The sequence below is a fragment of the Callorhinchus milii genome, unplaced genomic scaffold (genome assembly GCF_018977255.1).
Source record: "Callorhinchus milii isolate IMCB2004 unplaced genomic scaffold, IMCB_Cmil_1.0 Scaffold4, whole genome shotgun sequence".
NCBI classification, from domain to species: Eukaryota; Metazoa; Chordata; class Chondrichthyes; order Chimaeriformes; family Callorhinchidae; genus Callorhinchus; species Callorhinchus milii.
The window spans coordinates 5,340,377-5,366,274 of NW_024704745.1; the positions used below are offsets into that span (position 1 = coordinate 5,340,377).

At 45.0% G+C, this 25,898-nt stretch overlaps 1 protein-coding gene across 1 annotated transcript; it reads right to left on the minus strand.

Annotated features, from left to right (window-relative positions):
* Positions 1–2,229: 2,229 nt before the first annotated feature.
* On the minus strand, positions 2,230–20,976 carry LOC103188736. Its single transcript, XM_042334264.1, has 7 exons — positions 20,882–20,976; positions 17,071–17,141; positions 15,564–15,795; positions 9,759–12,574; positions 7,800–8,015; positions 6,653–6,780; positions 2,230–5,394 (listed from the first exon to the last, which is right to left on the minus strand). Exons 1-7 carry the CDS (start codon positions 20,925–20,927, stop codon positions 5,388–5,390), a joined length of 3,516 nt encoding a protein of 1,171 aa, XP_042190198.1. The 5' UTR covers positions 20,928–20,976; the 3' UTR covers positions 2,230–5,387.
* Positions 20,977–25,898: the final 4,922 nt, after the last annotated feature.

Consider the following 25,898-nt stretch of genomic DNA (forward strand, 5'->3'; position numbering starts at 1 on the left):
CTCTTGCCGCTGTGTCGAAAGGCTCTGGATTCAAGCCCCACGTCAGGACTTTGAACTCACAATCTAGGCTGACACTACAATACAGTGCTAAGGATGTGTTCCAGTGTCGGGAGGTGACGTCCTTTCGATGATATGTTAAACTGAAGTCCTGTCTTCCATGTTCAGGTGGATGCTAAAGATCCCATGGCACTGTTGGAAAAAGAGGGTTTCTCCCAGCATTATGGCCAATAATCCCCTAAAATAAAATTGTTCATTCACTTCATTGGCTCATTTGCCTACAAAATACAGTAAAGCATACTTTACAACAACAATTTGGATTTATATAGCGCCCTCCGCGCCGGACAGCATCTCAGAGCGCTTCACGGTAACGGATCCCGGGGCCGACCCAAGGGGAGGGGGAGGAAGGTGACCAAAGGCGCGGTTGAAAAGAAAAGTCTTCAGCCGAGACCTGAAAATAGAAAAGGGGTGAGGCGAAGGGAGTGAGGAAGGGAGTTCCATAGCCTCGGGGCATAGTGGCTGAAGGCACCGCCGCCAAGGGTGGAGCGGAGGAGGATTCGGGGGACATGGAGGAGGCCAGACACAGTGGAGCGAAGGCAACGGGCACTGTTGAGAGGAGAGAGGTCAGAGAGGTAGGGGGGTGCAGAGGAGTGGAGGGATTTGATGACAAGGGTGAGGATCTTGAAGTCGATCCTTTCTTGGGCAGACAGCCAGTGCAGTCTGGCAAGGCCTGGGGTGTGTCGGGGAGCACAGTTTCGTGCGGATAAGAATGCGGGCAGCAGAGTTTTGGATGTAAAGTGGATGTTTTACAATAAACCCTTTGAAGCACTTTGAGACGTCCTCCTGATGTGAAAGGTGCTGTTTCAAAGGTAAGGACTGTTACCATTTTCTTTTGAGTCCAATGGCAATGGAAACTGAGAAATCTTTCCTCTGTACTTTATTTACAGAATGCAGCATTTCCCAAAAGTGATGCTAATAAACTGTTCACAAATCACTGTGCCGTGGACACTCAGAAAGTCACTTGCAGCTGACCAATTAATCAATAGAAGTTAAAGCTGGATTTCAGAATTTGCCAGTTTCTGGGGACTCGAAAATAATAATAATCCTTGCATTTGATATAGCACCTTATCAAGGCGCTTCACAGAATATATACTGTGAAGTGAATTGATTGTATATTTTGTGGGCGAAATGCGGTAGGCAATTCCACACATCAGTGTCCCACAAACAGTTGTGGATTGAGTGACCGAATTATTGAATTTATTTATTTTTGAAGGATATTACTCCCAGAAAGCAATGCACCAATGGATTAACAACCGAGTTCCTACTTACTGCTAGGTAACAGAGGCGTGTGGAGTCAGGAAACTTGGCTAAGATTTCGCCCCGTCCAGGAATCGAACCCGAGCCCTCTCGCTTGCGAGGCGAGCGCTCTAACCAATACACTATAACAACAAGATTACATTTGTATAGCGCCTTTTACGTCGGGAGGACGTCCCAAGGCACTGGACAGAGTACAGCATTTCAGACCCGAGCTGGGGTTGGGGGGGAAGGGAGGGGAGGGGAAGAGGACTGGCCGATGGCATGGTCGAAGAGGGTCTTGAGGTGTGACTTGAAGGAGGCTGAGGGGGCGAGGCGGAGTGACTGGCGGATGGAATTCTAGAGGTTGGGGGCAGAGTGGCTGAAGGCTCTCCCGCTAATGGTGGAGCGGGCCAGAACCGGCTGAGCGGAGGGAACGGCCGGGTTGGTAGGGGGTTAGGAGGTCGCAGAGGTAGGGTGGGGCGAAGCCATGGAGGGCTTTGTAGGTGAGGACCAGGATCTTGAAGCGGATCCTCTAAAGGACAGAGAGCCAATGGAGTCGGGCGAGAATGGGGTCACGGAGTTTGGTGCGGGAGAGGACACGGGCTGCAGAGTTTGGGATTATCTGCAGCCTGTGGAGGGAGGAGTTGGGAAGGCCGAGTTGATGAAGGCATGAACAAGAGTTCCAGCGGACTGAGGTAGTGGCGGAGTCGGGCGATGTTACGGAGGTGAGGGAAGGCAGGAGTGGGTCATGGCTTGGATGTAGGGGAGAAAAGACTCTAAAATCCTACATAAAAAGAGTAAACCTACACGCAGGTGGATTTTCTCCCCAACATTGCGTTAACTTTCCAGAGAACAACAAATTTAAATGACCGCAAAGAAAAGGAAGGGAAGAGGATTTGTTCTTAGGTTGCAAAGATGGAAGTGAAACTATTGAAAAGGCTTTCAAGATTTTTTTTATTGTTTCTGTATACTCAACATAAAGGGGAACAAAATTAAACAATGTGATCATTTTCCATACAGGTCAAAGTTTACAAATAAGTTGAAATCTTTTCTATAATCGTTATTAAAGGGTATTGTCAAATCAACTTCACTAAAAACTCGCCACAGAAAACTATGCAGGTAAATATTGATTTGGAATCGTTTTAACTCAACCAGATGCCTTCACATTGTGTTTTTATTTACACTTTTATTTTTAAGAACTCTAACTTAGGAAATGTAAAAGCAAGTTCATGAAATTAACATCCCATTTTAAATAATTCACAACATTCATATAATTGCATAAGTATGATCAAAGATGTAAGAGAGGTAAAAAGTGAAGGACTATACATACACATGTGTGAGAAGCAGCTTACAGCATTTGAACAGTGTGTGCAACAGGTACATATAGTATTATTAAAACAGGGTGACAAATCACATACATCTGTGAAACAGACACTGCAACGAGTATCTTATTAGATCAAACTTTTGTCATTACTTAAAAAAACTACCCTGCAACTACCAGGAAAAGTTAAACTACAAGATAGTATTTTTTAAAAAAACATTCATTTTCCATAGGGTTATTCAAACGTTGGAACCTCAACACTGTAAAATTGCTTAAAATGTTATATACAAAACTTCAGATTTTTTTAAAATGTATTTACACAAAAAATTCTAAACAGTTCAACAGGCTGGAATGGAAACCAAATTCAATCTCAACAAGAAATACTAAATGGTTGAAGGAAAATTTATTGTTGTGAAGAATGAAGACAAACAGTAGATTGGCGTCAATGCCAACAGTAATATTCGACCCATTACAGTGTGTGGTGTGTGTGAGCGAGAACAAAGAAGAATGCATGAAGAGTAACATATTCTTCAAAATATTTTTCAAAATTGTGGCTCCAATGTCAAATGAATTTAGCAGTTCTATTTTATTAAAATCATTGTCAGGCAAGACATTGAACCCAAGACTGAAAGGAGGAAAAAATGAAATATTTTAAATCTCTGGCATATTTAGCATGCCAAAAAGCACACGTCTGTGTTCGTGCTTTTAGTATTCAGGTGATGCTTGGGTTAAAAAGACATTTTGAAGCCCGCATTTGCTCACTGTTTTTTCAAAAATCAACAAATGCAACTAAAAGACAAGCATGATACACATCAGAAGATCCCAAGGAGTTTCTGCAGCACTGCCCTCTATGCAAAAAGTGTGACGTTGTGCACCAAAGTTTGCCTTTGTTCAATTAAACTCATTTAAGTTTGACGTGTGTGGATTGTGAAGTCGGCTTTCGTACTGAAAACGAACGTGCTTCAGTGACAGCTATTGGTAAGATAATAAAAGTAGCTTTGCCTTGGCATCTAAGGCAGCATGCAACTTTATGATGGGCTATCTAAGGCTATTACCCGTAGTTTGAACCAGTAAAACTAAGGCTACACAAGTATTCCTTTAGAAGCAAAGATTTGGAGATTTTATACAAATTCGATAAAAATATAATTTCCGCTGTTATTGTTTTGTAAGAAAAACCATAAATATAGTTTTAATTTCTACCGGGTTCATGTTTGCCCCGTACTCTCCCCCATCCCTCAACCGAGGCCACTAGTTTCATAACTGCGAAAAAAAAAGTGACTATTCAGAGGAGAAACAGTCGGAAAATTAAGATTTAGAAGAGAGTTGTGCATGGAACTCAACAGAACAGATTAATTGGCGTGTGAGAGATGAACAATGGTACAAAAAGCCCTGGTTAGACTGAACAAATTTGCAGTTGCATATTCTTTGATAAGAATCCTGGGTAACTCAAAATAGCATCGAGTTTTACAAAGATATAAAGTTATTGATTTTTTTTTAATAAAAGTAGCCTTTTCTTCCTAATAAGGGATACGATTCCTAAGTACAGTAAAAATGCGTTCATTTGGGCATATACAACAAATGTAAGAAAAGGAAAGACATTGAAATATGAACATTCTACTTCATCTTACTGAGATAAGTCTTCCAAGGTAGATCCCACTAAACAAGTCCTGAGTAAAACATCAGAAAAGGAAAGAAGGCAGGCGTTTTAAAATGTAATGGTTTTACTGGTTAGATGAAACTAACCACTGAATTGGTTAGATAAATCTAAAAGCTTCCCGAAAAGTCAATTGGTGTATTCGCTGTACATACATACAGTGCCTTTCTATAGCAAAACAAAATGGCAAGCACCTATTCTGCATGTTTTTTTTTAAAGTTCCCTTTTTAATAAAAAATAGTCAGTATGCTTGATATTTCTCAGATCAACGCGCAAGGATTCTGCGGGTACAATAAAAATATTCAAGTAGTGAAGCTGATTCTGTACATTTACAGCTTCACTGAAACACGTTAAGAATTTAAGAGTAAATATGATTCAATTATTAAACAGTTATGTTTTGACAGCTAATCAGGTAAGCAAACTTTTTTTAAATAGAGAACATAAACTTTTGTAATATTTACAACAGTAATCATATCCAGTTATATATAAAACATTACAGTGTTTTGCACTATGTTTTAACTGCTCTATTGTAACTGTTAAAATCGACAAGTACTATGTAGAGTCTGTAACCACAGATCGATAAATACCAAATAAGATTTGTTATCCATCAAGTCTCCAAGCTCCAGTGCATAGAAGTCATCAATCGTTTTGATTGCTCAGAGGCTCATGCGCTTTTTTTAAAATTGTATTTATTTTAAATAATCATCTCTAAAGGCACAATTTTTCTTTTCGTTCCAAATTAATGAATAGACACAGGAAGAACAATGCTGCAGTCCTACTGTGCTCAGTAGTTATAATAATCAGCTAGACTACCTCCATTTTGAGCAAGACATCGTCAAATATCAGTCAGATTCAAGCTTTTTATGATGGCTGAATATGAAAAGATATTGTTGGTCGCAAACTGTTGTCCGTTGGGTAATTAAGTCAAAAGAGGATATGCAGATATTTTGCTCCTCTGAACACAGCACCAGTGAGCAGGTGAAATTCTTCTTGTTCCCTCCTAACACCCACCGTTTAAGGAAAGCATGTGTTTAAACACACACTGTGCCAGATTAAATTACATCCATCTCACAACGAGTCACTTGAAGTCTTTGTTAATAACTCCACTCTGACGGATTCTTACCTCCTGCAAAACAAAGAGCAAATCATTTTTCATTTATTTCGCCCACAAAATACAGTCAAATTTCTTTGCAATATATTCTGTGAAGCACTTTGGGATCTGATAAGGCGCTATATCAAATGCAAGTATTATTATTATATTATTAACAGAATAAACCACTTGCTGATGTTGCCATGGGTTACAGGAACACGTTGAGTTAAACGTTTGATAAAATAAAGAACTTCCTTTAAGACCAAACATTTTAATCGATTTTGTTTACCTATTGTAAACCCGAACAAAGTTGTTTCCAACACAGGATTACATAGCAATCAGGAGAAACAGAAGCCATTCAGTGTGATGAGCTTGCTCTGGCATAAAACCATTCCCATGCAACATAGCTTCATACCAGATTACCCTTGTGCTAACAGCACCCAATGTAGGAACTCGGTTTTTGGATTTATTCCCAAATGGGTTTATTTTGTTTGGCTTAATTCTAATTATTGGCTCATTTTAAAAGTAGCCATTTTTCCTAAGGGTTCCATTTTCTTATCTCTTGGAAAATAGACACTGTGGGTTTATACTCCACCACGTTTCCTCAGCGTCACACTTCAAAAATAATTTGGGCTCAAGGGCAAATGCTCAAATGTGATTGAAGGATCTAATCATTGTTAAACAGCTCCGCTGAGGCAGGGAAGGAGATAAGTGGGGTCTCCTTGGAGCTGAACTGTCTCCAAGGTGAGATATTTGACAGCGGAATAACACAAACGAGCCATCCCACTGTGACAAACTCTGTAGTCCTGAGCCAAGCAGGGCCGCAGCACTCCAGGGCACTGCTGATCTCAACCCAACCAGCCTGGCTCATCAGCAGGACTTGGAAGGGCAGACCAGTTATTGTGGGGGGCAGGGAATCCTCCCACTCAGTTCCTGCAAGTGAAAGCCTGGGTAGGGTGATCCGAGGTGGAAAGAGTACCCGATTATGTTAAAGTTGCAAGTCTAATTTACCTAATGTAACAGTGGAAAAATAACTCATTTAGAAATGAATTGTACAATTATTTTCAGGGAATAACACTGAATTCTTTCAATGATTACTTAAATTATGTCAGAAAGTTGCAAAAATTGTCAGTACTGTACATTATTTATGTAGTTTTGCTGTTGTAGCAGCAGTAGTAAGAGTGGGACTAGTTTGTAGCTCCTTCACAGGCACGATAGCCTCCTTCTGTGCTGCAAGATTTTACATATTCTATATCACATGAGCGAGATATTACCAAGTATGCTAAAAACTTACTTGGACTGAACAGACAACTTTGTTTTCTTGGATTCCTTCACACAGCGTTTGCATCTGTACAGCTCTTCTCTATGGCAGCGGAGATGAATCTGAACATTTGTCCGACGAAAGAAGGATTTCTCACACAGCTAAAAACAACGGTTATTATTAATTAAAAAAAACAGTAGACAAGACAGCTAAGGCGTGGTAAAATTCAGATTAAGGCAAAATACATGCAGTAGTTAAGATTGGCTGCCGCGTTTGCCCTCAAATATACAGTCAATTCACTTTACAGTGTGTTCTGTGAAGCGCTTTGGGACATCCTCCTGACGTGAAAAGCGCTATATCAAATGCAAGGATTATTATTATTATTATTATTATTAAGAGTCGTTATAAGAATCTCGCTCAATACGGTATTCCCGCCGTGCATTCGACCCACCCCCACTAATAAATACAGTAATTAAAATACAATAAAGCAGGCCACTTCCCCAATTTTAGATTGGAAGAATTCATCAGTTACAGAGTTTTCTCTCAGGAGATTCCAACACACTGCACCACGATAGCCGGCTGGGGAAAGGTCAGGCTCAACTGTGAAGAACTCTGCAGGGGAGTGACCTGCCAATATTTACTGCCAAGGCCCACACATGAATAACAGTCACTTGGGTAGGGTACCATAGAGCAACCTTAATAATAATAATCCTTGCATTTGATATAGCGCTTTTCGCGTCGGGAGGACGTCCTAAAGCGCTTCACAGAACACACTGTAAAGTGAATTGACTGTATATTTGTGGGCGAACGCGGCAGCCAATTGCGCACAGCAATGTCCCACAAACAGTCGTAGATTGAAAATGACCAATTTTATTATTGGTTTTGGAGGGATTATTATTGTGGAATCACACCCCAGCTAGAGGAGTAGAAAGGCATATTACGAATCATTGTGAAACGTTAACAACAAGTCGAAATGTGTATTTAGATTGAACACAATTGATTTAACGATCAATAGGTACAAAATATGGACATAATAGGTACAAAATATGAAGCAAAAACTAAGCGTACAGTCAATAATTTTACAGTTATTACAATTTACTTGAATTTACAATTTATAACCCAAAACTAAACGTAGATTCACCCATTTAAGCTGGTTTAAAACATGGTTGGTAGTACTTACCAGACATGGCCACAGCTTTCCCTTAGTGTGTCTAATTCGATGCATGAACAGGGAATCGCAGTTTGTGAAAGTTGTGCTACATTCCCGGCAGGTGTGGCGTGCTGGAGCTTTGGTCTTTTTCACTTGCTCTGCAGTCTTTCTCCTCGCGGCCCTCTTCAACATTTCACGAACTTCTGGCTGAATTTTCCTCAGCATTTCCGCAGCCCCCCGCAAATTCTACAGAGAAATCACACAGCACTTATAACCATCCTCACCAACAAGATGATATGATCATGTGAGGAATTTGTTACAAATACATTCAGCATTTTTAACATAAAGTGTCTCAGGAAAACAAAAATGTATACAGCACTAAACACTGTAATATCAACAACAACAAAAAGTTGAAACCTAGGCGTCTCAACGTTTTAAGTGTCTGATCAGTTATAAGTAGCGAGGATTAAGTCAAGCAGAGCACTCATTTTTTGAAAGAAGTTTCAGAACTTTCTATTTCCAGCTAAAATAGCAGATTAGCATTGGTACAAGAATGTTTTAACGTCAACATATCAATAGTATCTTTTTAAGATTGAAACCCTTTCCAATCTTAAGCATCAGTTTAGCTCAGTAGGTAGCACTCTGACCTCGGAGACAGAGGGTTGTGGATTCAAGCCCCATGTCAGAACTTTCTGACATATTCCAATACAGCCCTGGGGATGGAAGCATTGTCTAAGATGCAGTCCTCCAAATGAGACATTCAATAAATATCCTGTAGCACTATTGGAAAAGACAAGGAAGTTTCTCTCTCTCGGTGTCCTGGCCCAAATAAAATTAGTCATTCACTTCAGGATAACTTGTTGGACGTTGCTGTGTGCAAATTGGCTGCTGCGTTCACCTACAAATATAGTCACTTTGAGACATTATAGTGCTTTGAGACATTCAAAAACTGATAGCACTAGTTGCAATGCAAAGATAATTATTTTCATAATAACAGAAGATAACTGTTAAGAAAGTGTCTTAAAGTACAGTTAATACATTCTAGCTGTGCGTGTACATATGTAAGGCTGTACATTCACATGCTCAATATCACTAACGTGTATCACTCACTACGTGCATGCGTATGAGAATTATTGAATGTTGCCAGGAACCAGAAATAATTCACCAATCAGTTCTGACGAAAGGTCATCAACCTGAAACATTAACTGAAACATCATTTTTCCCTCTCCGTAGATGCTGCCTGATCTGCTGAATGTTCTATTTTATTTTAGATTTCAGCATCTGCAATATTTTGCCTTTTATTCTACCAGCTAAATCCATTTTGTTTTAGAATTTACATGTGTACAGAACTGTGATAGTCTTCAAATCAGACTCAATCGGAATGCCAATTTTCTATATTTCTTAAAAAGATTTTAATAAAGACTGAAAGTGAAGAATTTTCCACAATTCTACACAATCAACTTTTAAGACAAAATGGTTTAAAACATGTTAAGGTTAAATGGAATTGGATGTTAAGAGGAAATGTATCCTAAACCTAAATTAATATGAAGCTCTTCTCAATAACTTGCATTTAGATAGCGCCCTTCATGATGGGAAGCGTCTCAAGAGTGCTTGACGGTGGCGGAGCCTGATGGCGAGCCAGGGTGTGGGGGGCGAAAGGGGTGCCCGTAAGCACAGTTGAAGCGGAAGGTTTTCAGGTGCAACCTGAAGATGGGGAAGCAGCGAGCAAGGTGCAGGGATTAAGGGATAGTGTTCCAGAGTTTTGCGGTGTAGTGGCTAAAAATTCGGTCACTAATGGTGGAATGAGGGACAAGCAGGAGGCCTGAGCCAGTCAAGCAGAGGCGATGGGTAGTGGATTGGGGAGTAAGCAGGTCACTTATGCTTTGTTTCTATGGATTTTGAAGTAATCTTAGACCCCTTAGGTTGAAATTATTGCCTTGTGTTTATGAAGAAGTATTTACTGCCCCTCTAAAAATAATGTAATCAAACCTTTGGTACGTCCTTGGAGCCAATAGGTTTGGAACCAGCACTGGCAACTTTGTGTAATATTTTTGCCTTCTGGGAGGTAGACAGTTGTGCATCTTTCTTTATAGTGTTGTTACGACTATTGGGACATCTTTTCTTCACCAGTAAACTCTTAATGTTTAAGTTTACCAGCTTCTTCCCATACAAAACAATCGGCTTGGTTTTCTTCATTTTTGCTGCTGAACTTTCAGTCATCTTTTCTGAGGTTTCAGAACGTGACGACTTTCTACCTCTACATCTAGGCTTAGCTGCAGAAGACTTCTGTCCTACAATAGAGTCCTCGCTGGTTTTAGAAGCAACATTCCCTCGTAATTTAGAAGTGGTTTTCCTTGAATTTCTTTTCAGAACCATCTTTCTTCGAGCTGCATTGTTAATTTTCATTGTTTGACTGGAACGCAAAGCAAATTGTTTATTTTTAGCTCTGGCAGACATCCTGTTAAACTTTCCCTTCGAACTGGGCAGCTGATGTTGAGAAGGTGTAAATAAACCAAAGGAAAAACCAGCTTCAATCAATTTCTGCGTCGGTATTCGTGTCCTTTTACCCACCCTGAGAATAGTTGCATTAGTTTTTATGGTATTCACATTTTGGTTCTCAGCATCTAAAGAACGATACCTAGTTTTCTGAGCTTTCCTTCTGCACTCTTGTGTTACACACGAAGAGGCTCTTGTTTGCCTTTCTTGGCTCTTGTAAGCAGTTTGTAACTGTTCTTGCTTCTTAATATCCTGTTTGGACCGTAAATGTAATGGATTCAGCTTGTCATTTCTCGTCAACTTCCCTTTAAGTGCACTCGCTGTCGTCAGCCTTTTTTCTACGCCCAAAGAGTTTTTACAAACATTTGGGATTAGTCTTTTATTTTCACGTCTTTTCCCACAAATTTTTACACTTTCTTCTGTCCGTGCAGGCAACCGTTTAGATTTTTTCTCTTCCAGAGCTTGTTTCACACTGTTCTCAGATAACACTGACGCACAAGTCCCAATGGAAAATGACTTGCGAGTTTGACGAGTGGTATGGCTGTTCAACGATGGCTTGGACCTAGTTCTGGATAGACGGCCTCTACCCTGAACAGGACCAGGACAACTTGCCATTTTGTGGTCCACCTTTACTGCCTTATATTTCCTACAATCTGAAGTAGAATTAAAAGACGTTCTCGTCTTTCCTCTAGCATTGTGCTCATTACATGGCAGACGAGATGCAGTACTATCTCTCAAGGAAGAACTTTTTACATTGATATCCTGTTTAGAAAATCTGGTGATTTTCTTCGTCAGTGGACTTCCTTTTTGGGGTTTTGATAACACTGAATTTTGTTTTAAGGAACACAAAGGCAACGGTTTTCCACCTTTTTTCACTCTTTTTGTAGCAATGCTAAGATTTATTATGGATTTTTGTGATCTTTCAGTTTTCTTTAAAGCATTACCTCCTCTGTTGCCACTTTTACTCAATCCTTGTTTGGTGCTTCTACCAGAACAACTGAGGCGACATGTTGCTTTAACTTTTGGGTTATTTATTTGTGTTGTAGATGGAATGCAAGCTACATTCTTTCCAGTGTGACCCTGAGACATGTTTTTGTGACTTAAAGTTTCACGTTTCTTTAGTGCAAATGAAGCTTGGTTTATTGCATCTCTTTTCGGTTTCTGTATTGGTGGAATAATCTTTTCAATGACAACAAAGCAATCAGCAAGTGTTTTTCTTTGAACTTTGTCTCCTTGTAATTCAGTGTTTGCATCAGCTGCTTTTCTTCTCCGTGTTCCGCCAAGTAAGGAATAATTCTTTACTTTGGGTTGACGAAGTCTTCGTTTTTGTTTCCAACCAGTCAGTTCCTCATCATCGATAACAGAGGTTTTTCTCCGCAACCCCAGAACACTAAGTAGTTTGTACTTCTCCGTCGTATTTGGAGAATAAAGTTCTTCTTCAGATGCCACCTGTTTGACAGGTGACCTAGCAAGCGTGCTCACTCCTTTGCCACCAACAGAGATACCTGGAGTGACTACAACATTATGGTCTAAATGATTCGAAACTTTTGCATGTGGTTTGGACTTCAAGGGGGTTTTCTCAAAGCTGCACTTTCTTGGAAGGCCAACATTTCTTGACATATTGTCAGCAACTTTCAAGTCTAAAGTATCAGGAATGTTACCTAGTGTTTTATTCATAGATGGACATCTTTGTGGAGAAAGAGGTTTAACCTGGGAGAAGTTTCCAGAATAGGGTGCTGAAGGGGTCCTATCGCAAAAGTTTAATAACTTATATCGTCTATTGGGACTCTTCAAATTACCATCACCAAGACCGTCCAACATTCCCATTCTCAAACCATCAACGGAATTTTCAGAGTGTGCTGGTCCTGACTTCATTTCTCTAAGCTTCACAGTGAAATCTGAGACTTTTGTCTCATCTTGAGTAACTGATTCGTGTTGATTTGAACAAAATGTTTGTTTCCCAACGTTATCCAGCAGTTTGTGTTGAGCTGTGCAGTATGACTGATCTTCTAGTTCATCAAACTTATAGAACATGTCAGGGACATGATGACTGGGTCCAGTTATAGATTGGTCAACAAAGCCTACAAATGAAGGAAATTCTTTTTTTTCTTCTTTGCTGGCTTCCTCTTTTTGCATTTTATGATCCCCGGATCCATGCAGTGAATACAACGCTGCACACATCTCAACCACCTCCCAAATCCGCAGGTGCCTAGCGAGAGCAGATGTCTCCGCAAAATAATCAGGTTTCACAGATAACGAAGACGTGTAGGAAAACTCCAGCAAAGGAAGAAAACTTTTACTGCTGAAACCTAGACAGAAAAGAGTGAATATAATGATTATACAAGAATGATTCTGAACTAGTTAACAATGAACTTCCTGGCCCGAGTGATATTTGAACATGTTTCTTCACAGTTTTAAATCCTAGTTTTATTATGTGCTTTGAGATATTCTATGTGAAAGGGGTTATATAACAGCACAGCTGGAGTTGAATGAGCGCTAACGTCCCGTAGCTGAATATTGATAAGACAGAAGCCATAATTTTTGGCTCCCATTGACGTTTTCTCACCTGTGGCTCCGACCTTCTTAACCTCCCCAACCTATCCCTCGGACACACTGAACCTCCGCGCAAATGTGGCATCAGGTTCAATCCACAATTGTCCTTTAGCTTTCCTCCCTACCCTACATCCGGTTTCCCTGACCAGGACCACTTTCCTTCCTCTGCCATATCACCTGCTTCCGACCATACTTCACACCTAAATGCAGCTGAAACCCTTTTCTATGCATTCGTCATCTTCAGTTTCGATTTTTCCAATACCCTCTTTGCCGGACTCCCCAGCTCCAACATGCATGAAATCCAATTAATTCAACAACAACAAAATTACATTTGTATAGCGCCTTTCACGTCGGGAGGACATCACAAGGCACTGGACAGTCAGCATTTCGGATCCGAGCTGGGGGAGTCGGGAAGGGTGAAGGGCAGGGTAATCGAAAGCATGGTCGAAGAGGAGGGTCTCGAGATGCGTCTTGAACTAAGTCTCAAAGAATTTTTACTGTAAATAATAATAATAGTGCCTTTCATGTCAAGAGAACAAGCTCTTCACAGGATATACTGTAAAAATGTGTATTTGGTGGGCAAACAAACAGCCAATTTGCGCCAGCAATGTCCTACAAACAACCATAAAGTGAATGACGAATTTTTATCTGGGGGATTGTTGGCCTCGACACCACTTTTCAAACAATGCTATGGTCTTTAACATCCACCTTAACAGACAGAAGGGACTTTGGTTTAGTTTTGGGAAAACAGAATACAAAAGTCTCTCTCTGGACGTTCAATCAAAAATTGATGACCACAGTTGAATAAAATTATCTGGCAACAGGTACAGAATGAAGTTATACATTCATGAAGTTTGAGTCCAATATACTGATGAACTATTTTAGCTGGCAAATACAATACAGTTTCTCCCACATTTCATTGTGAATCAACCTATTCCCTATTTCCAGTTCAGCTCAAGTGCTCATTGAAACAGAGAACAGCCCCTCACAATGATTATCTAGAATCTCATTTTCACAGTTAGGTGTGGTCAACAACACTCCTACGCTTTGAATAACATTCAGACAAAACTAGATCTTGAGATACACAATGCCAAAGCTTCCAGAATTAAAAGCAATTTAAATGCATTTGATAGGCCACATTACTTCTGATATCAAATTGTAATCTCTTTGAAACATACAAAACTTTTCTGTTAAAACACCAAAGGATGCTGTAAAACAGTAGCCAATAACTGTGTGAAACAGAACTTAAATATGCTCAGTGTCACTAATTGTACTCACAGCAGTTGTGTACAACATCCAAGCCATGACCCACTCTGCCTTCCCTCACCTCAGTAACATTGCTCGACTCCGCCACTACCTCACCCCTCAGGCCGCTGACACTCTTGTTCATGCCTTCATCACCTCCAGGCTTCACTGTGCAAACGCCCTGCTTGTCGGCCTTCCCAACTCCTCCCTCCACAGCTGCAGATAATCCGGAACTCTGCAGCCTGTGTCCTCTCCTGCACCAAACTTTGCGATCCCATCTCCCCCATTCTCGTCCGACTATCCTTCAGAGGATGCAGTTCAAGATCCTGGTCCTCATCTACAAAGCCCTCCATGGCCTCGCCCCATCCTACCTCTGCGACCTCCTAACCCCCTACCAACCTGCCCGCTCCCTCCGCTCAGCCGGCTCCACGTCCACCTGACCCATCTTCAGCCACTCTGCCCCCAACCTCTGGAATTCCATCCCCCAATCACTCTGCCTCGCCCCCTCCTTAGCCTCCTTCAAGTTCCCGCCTCAAAACCCTCCTCTTCGACCATGCCATCGGCCACCCCCCTTCCCCTCCCCTCCCTTCTCCCCCCTGACCCCAGCTCGGGTCTGAAATGCTGTACACTCTCTAGTGCCTTGGGATGTCCTCCCGACGTGAAAGGCGCTATACAAATGTAATCTTGTTGTTGTTGTATGATTATACTTTACAATTTAAAATGCATAATTTTACACTGAAATAAGTTTACAAATGTATTGATCAAAAGCCAGAGTGCCCCCCCACACAAATGTTCCAGGTACAACATTCACTTTAAATATATATTTTCCAATATCTTTATGGAGTTAGATTACAGCTTTTAGTATAATTACAGTTGTTATGCTGAATAACAAAGCACAAAATGTGCATAAACAGATGGGAGAAACCTGCAGTGGTATGTTATAATAATAATCCTTGTATTTGATATAGCGCCTTATCACGTCTTCAAGAAGTCTCAAAGCGCTTCACATACTGTAAAATGAATTGTCTGTATATGTTGAGGGCGAAACGTTCACATGGAGAACAGCAGTTACTTTGGGGGATAGATTCCTCCCATTCAGCTCCTCCAAATAAGCCAAAGTCATTATGGATAAGGTGTTCCTAGCTGGACAAGCAGTGGGAAGCTCGCTAAACAGTATTCTCAATAGCAAAGTATGCATTTCTAATTGGTTAAACTCCAGCAGTACGCCAATGCATACTCTGTGTTGCCAGACCTAGGCTCTCGCATTCCTTAGCCCATTACTTTCCAGAATTAGGTAAGCAGGAGTGTCCCTCCAAGGAAAGAAAGGACCTTCCATTTATAACACGGGAAAGTTTCCACGTGTACCTGACATACATGGAACTTTGGTTTGGGTACCCTTAAGCACTGCGATGGGTTTCCATATTTCCAGCTAACCAAATCATAAGATTATCCAGGTATTCCACACAAAATAGAAAAATGTTGTGTTAAAAGCGTACTCACCTTTCAGATCCACAACAATCTCCTTATTAGCAGTAAATCCCTTCTCTGAGAACAGTTCCTGGAAATATTCGCTGACACCTGCCAACACAGCACGGTGAGCTGGATAGGAGGTTTTCTCCACAATCAAAGTTACATCACAATAAAGTCCTTTGGAGCGTTGACTGTTCAATCTTTCAAGCAGTTCAGTGCAATGTGATGGGGACTCACGAGTTATGTATTTTTCTTCTGAAATCTACCGAGAAAGTACACGAAATTGAATAGCTGACAAACTACGTCTCACCATTCAAGTTCCCGATTCCACCCCACTACCGATATCACAAAGCAATGTTCACAAACAAGGTAAGAGACAGACTTCTGCACCAAGGCTATTTAAAATAATCACTCAGGAGAAGAGAAAATGGTTTGCCCAACTCCCCCAGACTTTCCCATCCATTCTTCCATCTGAACACACCATATCAATGCTAGATTCCCTTCCAGCTAAAGGGGAAAATGCAACCAAAAATACCAGACTGTGACAAAATATTTATTTTAAGATTTCCAAGATCTACAAAGATAAAATTATTTACAAAATAAACTCAATATTGGCTGTGTTCAGACACGCATCAGACTTTTGGAGAAAAACGTAAACAGGGTCAGCTTATCTTGTTTATCAAGTAAAATAAATCATTACCAACAAATTTTGAGCATATTACAAGAATTATACATTAAATATGGAGCATCGACAAAATGTATTCAATCAGGTTTGTTACTACCTATACTAAAATTTGTGTAGAAATATTAATAAATCTTTTGATTATTAATTAATCATTCAATTACTAAATCCAAGACATTCTAAGCATCTTGTGATGGGAACATTAACCAGAGCTTCCTCTATTTTGAAGTTCAGCATCCTAGAAATCAATTTTAATATTAATAAAAGTTCAAAAGGCCAAAGGAGTAGAGTGCTTTGACACACAATTGCACAAAGGTTGTATGCAACTCCATATACAGTACTGTGAACCCCTCCAGACAACTGAGAAATGTAGGCATATGGCTTCAAAATGCTTGAATAAATTCACAATTACAGGCTGACCCTGTTATAGGGCATCATGCAGTGGCTCATGGTACACTGCTTTCGGCTTTCAGTGCTTCTCATAGTCTTTCTGATATAACACACAAGCATCTTGCAGTGTCCCAGGAATTGCCACAAAAGCTTGCGAGAATAGTTGTTGGCTTCTTGCACAACTCTGCGCATTGGAAATAAGGTCAGTGCCAATTTTTCCAAACTGGATGCGCTAAGCAGCAGCCTTTTTTTAAATACAGTTTACATACACAAATCACTAATAGAACAGGCTCAGCCTATGTATAAACTTCCAGATAAACATCTACTGCTAGCTAACAAAAAAATACTTAATTAATCATGAGAAAGGAATAAATTTGCACTTTGTTGAGACTTTTCCTCTTATTCAATGCATTTATCATATTCAAATACAGTGATATATAAGCAATTAGGATCACCAACACTTACCCATTCTTTCTCTCTTCGGTCTTTACATTGGCTACATCCCTGGACATAATCTCTGATGTCCAAAAATATTCCTACAAAAGATTAATAAAACTGCATCACCAAAACAGATGCACACTCGAGTTTAAAAAAAGGAACTTTAAATGGCTAATAATAATCCTTGCATTTGCTATGTCTTATCATGCCATTGAGACATCTCAAAGAGCTTCACGGGATATACTGTAAAGTGGAATGACTGCGGACGAAACAGGGCAGTCAGTTGCACACAGCAATGTCCCGGAAACAATCACGCAAAATACACAGTCACAGCATTTTTCCGAAATTCCTGCGAATCGCTTTAAAACATTGCAGTAAATCATGTGAGGGCCTGCGAGACGTCCTCCCAACATCAAATGCAATGATTACTACTGAATTGCGAACCCACTATACAACAGAAAAACAGTTTTGCGATCTGAAAAGCTCCGGTGCTCGTAGGATGTGCGTAATCAGAAAGTTGACTAGTTTGTAGCAGGCATCTGATCAACGAATTTCAGGGCGGAAAAGGCCGCTTTGCGGTCGTGCTGGTCCATGTATCTTATCCTCGCAACATTTCTGCATTTTACAAGGAACCAGCGAGAGCTGTAGTGCTGCAGTACCAGGTTTCTCCCAATAGAGGCTCTTAATGAGCTATGCAAATAGTAGAGCCCTCCAGTGACTGAAAGCGTATTCATCTGTTTTGTCTTCTGTCAAAAATAACTTCAAACCAGTGGATGTTTGACCAGCGGGTCAGACAGCCGGATCGAGCCCGGGAAAAGAGTTAGCCACATTGAACAGAGCAGTTATTACGATGGGAAGCTGTGGGTAAACTCACGGCTTGAAATATTAAGGTGACATCAACCTTGCCTCTTCAGAACTCGATCAGCTTCACACACGAACCCCAGCTACATCACTTCCCCCCTATCACAGGAAGTACTATTCTTTAAACAGCAAACCAATCCAAATTCACCCATCTTCAAACCTTGCCTTCGAACGCACAGCCCCAAAGCAACAGGTTTTGCACTGAAGTGCCAACGGTTCGCTCGCAGCGCTCCGCCCCGACGACCAGAGAGCATGCAAACCAGCCGGACCGTCCGGGCAGTCCGAGCCACTCGAGGGGAGGCAGGCATCAGCCTAACCTCGCTCTTGCACACCTCCAGCAATCGGTTCAAGGGTAGGGTTAACAGTTGCATGGCAGCAACTCTTCCCCACCCCAAAGGTGTGTGGGGAAATTCTGACGGCACAGCAAGACCTGAAGTGGCGAAGAAAACACCTTAACAATCGGGTTCTGCTCCCAAATATCATACATGTGACTCATTTAAATCGTTTTGCAAACGGCTGTAAAGTTTTGGTATGCAGGACGCCAGGCAACATTCCTTGACGTTTGGCCTCCCCCACACCCACATACATACATACACAAACGCACACTGGTTAGCACTAATAGGTAGCTAGTCTTCAAAGCTTATCCCACATTTGTGATTGTAGATGAATGCCTTTTATGTGTTTGCATAAAAATAAACCCATTAGAGTGGAAAAGATGAGAATTCTGCAGGTGCTATCACACGACCCACAGCTAACGTAAGCACTGTACAGTATACGGACCATTTTTGTCGGGATGTTTCACGAGCTTGTTGGCATCCCCAGAGCAGCTCCACGAGCTCAGCCCCAGAGCTCACCGACTCTGTCCCAGAGGCCCCCCGACCCTGCCCAAATCCCAGCACCGAAACCCCGCTCTGCTCTGCCCCCACCCTCTGGAACTCCATCCTGCCGTTCCTCCGCCTCGCCCCCTCTCTTACCTCCTTCAAGACCTGTCTCAAGATCCTCCTCTTCGACCGTGCCTTTGGTTACCCTCCTCCCCCCACCGCCCCCACCCTCCTCGATCCCCAGCTCAGGTCCGAAAACACTGAATGTCCAACGCCTTGGGACGTCCTCCCAACGTGAAAGGCGCTATACAAATGTTAATTTGTTGGTGTTGCTCAGCCCAGGCAGACCCACCTTCCCATCAATAGTTCTCGGGAGACCTGTTGCATATTGCCCCCCCCCCCCCACCCAATCAGAGAAGCCCTCCACAGCTCCAACCCCAGAGGTCCTCCACAGAGCGCCCCAAAGCCCCCAACCCAGATGACACTCCCAGCCCCTGCCCAGGAGCCCCTCCAGCCCAAAACACTGCTCTGCTCAGGCCAGGTGGACCACCTTCCCACCAGCAGATCTCGGAGACCTTGCTGTAGGCTTCTCCCTCCATCTCCAATCCCCAACCCCCAAAAACAGCACTCTGCTGAACTACCAGTAGTTCTCGGGAGATCTTCCTATAGGTGCATTCCCCCATCCGCAAAGTCAAGCCCTCAACCCCCCCACCGCCCCCCCCCACAAAACCACATCCCAAGCCCCACAATTCCCCCAACCTTGAGATACCCCCCCCCCACACACAGTCCCAGAGCCCCCAACCCCTAGATACACCACTCTGCTGATCCACCAGTAGTTGTCGGGAGATCTTCCTGTGGAAGAGACCCCATCCACCACCGCAGCGCCGAGATCCCTCAAGCCCCAATTCCCCCCCCCCCCCCACCTTGAAAGTCTCTCTTCCACCTCCAGAGGCGAGAGCCCCCAAACCGTCAAAATCACCCCCCCAGCTCCACAATTCCCCCCCACTTCCCCCTCTCCCTCCCAACAACCCCTCCCCCTCAGCCCCAGAGCTCCCAACCACAGAACCCAGAGACCCCCCCCCCCCACACACACACAACCCCTCTCTCTCTCTGCCAACCAGTAGCTCTCAGACACCCTCTGGTCCATTGGAGCAGCTGAGACCCCTCCCCCCCCCCCCCAGCCACAGGGCCGAGACCCCCCCCAGCCACAGGGCCGAGACCCCCCCCCCCCCCCCCCCAGCCACAGGGCCGAGAGACCCCCCCCCCAACCCCTCCTCTTGTCTGCCTTCCCACCAGTAGCTCTCAAGACACCCTCTGGTCCATTGGAACAGCTGAGACCCCCCCCCCCCAACCCCAGCCACAGGGCCGAGAGACCCCCCCCCCCACCCCCAGCCACAGGGCCGAGAGACCCCCCCCACCCCCAGCCACAGGGCCGAGAGACCCCCCCCCACAGCCACAGGGCCGAGACCCCCCCACCCCCAGCCACAGGGCCGAGAGACCCCCCCCCCCACAGCCACAGGGCCGAGACCCCACCCCCTCCACAGCCACAGGGCCGAGAGACCCCCCACCACAGCCACAGGGCCGAGAGACCACCCCCTCCACAGCCACAGGGCCGAGAGACCACCCCCCCCAGCCACAGGGCCGAGAGACCACCCCCACCCCTCCTCTTGTCTGCTCACCTTCCCACCAGTAGCTCTCAAGACACCCTCTGGTCCTCTTGTCTGCTCACCTTCCCACCAGTAGCTCTCAAGACACCCTCTGGTCCATTGGAACAGCTGAGACCCCCCCCCCACCCCCAACCTCTTGTCTGCTCACCTTCCACCAGTAGCTCTCAAGACACCCTCTGGTCCATTGGAACAGCTGAGACCCCCCCCCACCCCCAACACAGCCACAGGGCCGAGAGACCCCCCCTCACAGCCACAGGTCCGAGAGACCCCCCACCCAGCCACAGGGCCGAGAGACCCCCCCTCCACAGCCACAGGGCAGAGAGACCCCCCCACCCACAGCCACAGGGCCGAGACACCCCCCCCACAGCCACAGGGCCGAGACCCCCCCCCACAGCCACAGGGCCGAGACCCCCCCACAGCCACAGGGCCGAGAGACCCCCCCCCCCACAGCCACAGGGCCGAGAGACCCCCCTCCTCTTGTCTGCTCACCTTCCCACCAGTAGCTCTCAGACACCCTCCTGTAGGTCTCCTCCATGGAGCAGTGGCGGGGGCCGGGCGGCTGCCGGTGGAGGGAGTGGATGAGGCGGCGGCGGCGGCGGGGGGGGGGCTGGCGGGCGGCCAGCAAGACCCGGGTGTCGCCGGTGGCGCCCCTCTCCAGCCGCTTGCGGTACAGGGTCCCGTCTATCACCCGGTAACCCGAGGGCGGCGGCGGCGGCGGCGAGGAGGAGGAGAAGGAGGAGGAGGCGTCCGCCGCCACCGCCGCCGTCGTCGCCTCCTCCTCGGACATTTTACTTCTGGAATGTTCTTCCTCTTCGTCGTCGTCGCCGCCGCCGTCTTCTCCGCCGCCGCCGCCGCCCCGCCGCTCGGAGCCGCCGAAACACGGCTCATCATCCGCCGCCGCCGTCCCCGTCGTCTCCTCCTCCTTCAAGTAACGGCTCACGGAGACCTCGGCGTTATCGCCGGACATTGTTGACCCACTCTTCCTCCCACACCGAAGAGCCCCGGGGGCGGGGCGGGGGGGGGGAGGGGGGGACCGAGAGTCGGGTGGGGTCGGTGTGGGGGACGACGACGACAACGACGACCCGAGGCCGAGGCGCGCGCGCGTGAGAGAGAGAGAGAGAGAAAAAAACCCGATTCAAATAAAATAAAATAAAATAAAAACCGAGAGAGAAAGAGGGGGAAAAAAAAAGAGACTCTCCTCAAAATTTGACTTCCAAACCCACCACCACCAGCACCAAAAAAAAAGTTTTTTTTTCTTCTCTTTTTTTTTGAGGGCTCTTTTTCCTTTTAATTAATTTTTCTCCCTCTCTTTAATATCGTCAACGGTGCACTCGCGCGCGCGCGGGTCTGTGTGTGTGTGTGGGTGTGTGTTCGGGGAGTTCGTGGCGAGAGAGAGCGAGAGAAAAAAAAATAGAAGTTTTTTTTCCAAAAAAAAAACAAAAATAAAATAAAAATAATAAATCAATCAAAAGAAATTCACGAAGAAACGGCGGATTTTTTTTTTCTCTTCGCCCTCTCTCTCTCTCTCTCTCTCTCTCCCCTCTTCACTCTTTTCTCTGCCCGACCGACCGACCGGACCGGACCGACTCCGCCGGCACTTTAATACGCAGACGGGAGGGAGAGCTTCAACCTAACCTGTTGTTTTTTTTTGCGCGCGCGGGCCCGCCCGCCCGCTCCCGTACCCGGACTCAACCTAACTTGCTTCCCTCTCCCCCGCCCCTCCTCCTCCTCCACGGCTTTCTGGACCCCGTCGTCAGACGCCGCCCGTCCACCTAACCTGCTGGCTGGCTCGCTCTCTCGCTCTCTGTCTGTTCCGTACACAAAACGGTCGACCTACCTCGCTTGCTGGTTTGGGGGCGGGGCCAGGGGGGGGCCGGGGGAAAGAAAGGGGGCGGATCGCCCGCGCTGATTGACAGCGCGGCCAAGGGGGGCGGGGGAAAGAAAGGGGGCGGATCGCCCGCGCTGATTGACAGCGCGGCCAAGGGGGGGGCGGGGAAAGCGGGCGGATCGCCCGCGCTGATTGACAGCGCGGCCAAGGGGGGGCGGGGAAAGGGGGCGGATCGCCCGCGCTGATTGACAGCGCGGCCAAGGGGGGGGCGGGGAAAGGGGGCGGATCGCCCGCGCTGATTGACAGCGCGGCCAAGGGGGGCGGGGAAAGAGGGCGGATCGCCCGCGCTGATTGACAGCGCGGCCAAGGGGGGGCGGGGAAAGGGGGCGGATCGCCCGCGCTGATTGACAGCGCGGTCAGTGGGGGTGGGAAAGGCGGGTGCGCACCCCCAATGCTCAAGACCAGGTCCCAACCAGCTCCCTCCACCACCACCCCCCCCACCCAAACCGCGCCATACCCAGTCCTGGCTCTCTTCAATGCAACCACACAGCGGCTTTGCGAAATAGAACGGTTTTGGCGGCGGCGGCGTCGTCGTCGTCGTGCTACTTTGCACAGGGCGTCCACCAAGTTCTCTTACGCACATAATAATCATAATAATAATAATAATAATAATAATCCTTGCGTTTGATATAGCGCCTTTCACGTCGGGAGGACGTCCCAAAGCGCTTCACAGAACACACCGTAAAGTGAATTGACTCTGTCTATCTGTGGGCGAACGCGGCGGCCGATTGCGCACAGCGATGTCCCCACAAACAGTCGTGGATTGAAAATGACCGATTTATTATTGTTTGGGGGTTTTGGGAGGGATTAGTATTAGGCTCTGTGTGGAGTAAGGGAACTCGCCCGAGGTTTCGCCCTCTGCCTGGAATTGAACTCGGGTCTCTCGCTCGCAAAGCGAGTGCTCCAACCGCTGAGCTACAGGACTCCACACATCCACGCATCGCACATCAAAGTGATTCACAGGATGCACGTGGTGTGACTGTATTTCGTGGGGGAATGTTATGGATTCTTTTGCGTCTTTGTGCTCGGATTGTTACCCCCCAACAACGACTTGTATTTATTATTAGCGCCCTCGGTAGTCTGGGTCCACAGTTTTCCAGGGTTCTACTGACGACAGCACAGCACAGCCCAGCCTGGCACATTGGCAGGATTTGGAGGGGCAGACCAGTCACTGGGGACAGGGAATCCTCCCACTCAGCTCCTGTTCACCCTTCAAGCTAAAGCCACGATGGCTATTGTGGTCCTGGACGGAGAAGCAGCGGGAAAGCTCGCCAGACAGTGCTCTCAATGGCAAGCTATGAGGTGTTAGTTGGTTAGACTCCAGCAGTTACCCTTAAGGCCCATTTTGGGGCCCCCATGCCTTGGCTCTTGCCAACCTGCGCCTATTGCTTTTTTGGAATTAGGTAAATAAGATGCGTCCCTCCAGGGAGAGTTCTCACCATTCCCAGATAGGTTGGCAAGTACAAGGAACTCCCCGTGAGCTTTCTGGTGGGCCACACAGCTTAGCATGAAATATGTGAGGGCACCGCCAACATATTCTTTTCGCTCACAAATATACAGTCAATTCACTTTCCAGTATATTCTGTGAAGTGCTTTGAGACGTCTAGAAAATAAGAACATAATAAATGCTAGACGAAAACAGACCAAGGTCCATCTAGTTCCCCGTCCACCTTCCTGGCGGTCACATGCACATATGTCCCAAACTATCTATGTACTGTATCCCATAATGTTATTTCCTAAAAAAAATCTGTGTTTGAAAGAATCAACGCTTCCTACTTCAACCGTCTGCCTAGAGAACCTGTTTCACAGGTTCACTATTCGCTCACTGAAATAGTGTTTGCATAGATTCATTCTGAATTTACCCCCCTTCAATCACAGGCTGTGTCCTCTAGTTCCATCCCCTCAATCATTTTGGTTGCCCTCCTCTGTATCTTCTCATTTCTTCCAATATCCTTTTTTGTACTGCAGCGACCAGAACTGTACACAGTACTCTAAGTATAATCTCACCAATGATTTATACAGTGGCAGGATTACCCCACTATTTCAGCTTCCTATTGCTCTTTTGATACATCCCAACATCTGGTTTGCTTTACTCACTGCCGCAGAGCATTGTTGGGGGAGCTTCAATTTATTGTCAATCAGGACCCCCAAGTCCTTTTCATTTTCCATACATATCATTTTCCTTCTGTTTAAATATTAGGGAGTCCTGTAGCTCAGTGGTTAGAGCACTCGCTTTGCAAGCGAGACACCTGAGTTCAATTCCAGGCAGAGGGCGAAACCTCGGGCAAGTTTCCTTACTCCACGTGCCTCGTAATAATAATCCCTCCAAAACAAAACAATAATAAATTGGTCATTTTCAATCCACGACTATCACTGCTGTGCGCAATTGGCTGCCGCGTTCGCCCACAAATATACAGTCAATTCACTTTACAGTGTGTTCTGTGAAGCGCTTTGGGACGTCCTCCTGACGTGAAAAGCGCTATATCAAATGCAAGTATTATTATTATTATTATCTTATTCAGCTTCACAATCTACCACTTTCATTAGCTTGGTGCCATCTGCAAACGTAACCGCTGTACTTATAAAAATATTAAACAAAAGAGGTCCCAGAACAGACCCTTGTGGAACTCCACTAGTAAAATGTTCCCACTCTGATGACATTCCCTGTACCACCACCCTCTGGGTTCTTCCAGTCAACCAATTGCACATCCATTGTAATATACCTCCACTGATTCCCGCTTTCTTTTGCTTTCAGTACCAACCTCTCAAGAGGAACTGTAACAAAGGCCTTACTGAAATCCAGATATACAACATCCACAGCCTTACCCTTATCAAGCTCCCTTGTCACATCGTCAAAGAAAACCAGCAAATTAGATTGGCAAGACCTTCTCTCATGAACCCACATTGGCTATCATTTATGATTTTATTTCTGTCCAGATATTCCATGATTTTATCGTTAATAAGAGTCTCTATAATTGTACCCACAATGGATATCAAACTTACCGGTCTGTACTTTTCTGGGTCACTTTTGTTATCTTTCTTAAAAATAGGAGTAACATCTGCCTTTCTCCAGTCCCCCGGCACCTCTCCAGTATGCGGTGATTTTTGAAAGATTTGTGTCAGCGTTTCTGCGACTTCCTCCCTTAGTTCCTTAAGGATCCTCGGATGCAATTTATCCAGCCGCTGAGATTTATTTACCTTAAGTTTATCCAGCTGTTTGGCAACCATGCTGGTCGTGATATGAATAGTGTCGAAACTTTTCTCTGCGCCACCCTTGAGTTCTCTTTCCAGATCAGATAGGTTACCCACCTCCTCCTTGGTAAAGACTGATCCAAAAAAAGTATTTAGCACTGTTACAACCTGTGCAGCATTATTTGTCATGTTGGCCCCCGAACCCACCTTCAGTGGCCTTATTCCATTGCTTGTTTTTCTTCTACTCTGAGTCCTGCAGTTCAGTGGTTAGAGCACTTGCCTCACGAGTGAGACACCTGGGTTCGATTCCCAACAGAGCGAAACCTTGGGCAAGTTTCCTTACTCCACACGCCTGATAATAATCCCTCAAGAAAAAAAATAATAATTTGGGCACTCAATCAGCGACTGTTTGTGGGACACTGCTGT

What these genes read in the sequence shown, in the direction of transcription:
- LOC103188736 (XM_042334264.1), bottom strand. Translation starts at nt 20,927, where the DNA reads ATGGAGGAGACCTACAGGAGGGTGTCTGAGAGCTACTGGTGGGAAG. An exon ending in GCTCCAAGGACGTACCAAAG is followed by an intron (nt 8,016 to 9,758) that starts GTTTGATTACAT and finishes ATTTCTCTGTAG; the next exon opens with AATTTGCGGGGGGCTGCGGA. An exon ending in GAAAGCTGTGGCCATGTCTG is followed by an intron (nt 6,781 to 7,799) that starts GTAAGTACTACC and finishes CGTTGTTTTTAG; the next exon opens with CTGTGTGAGAAATCCTTCTT.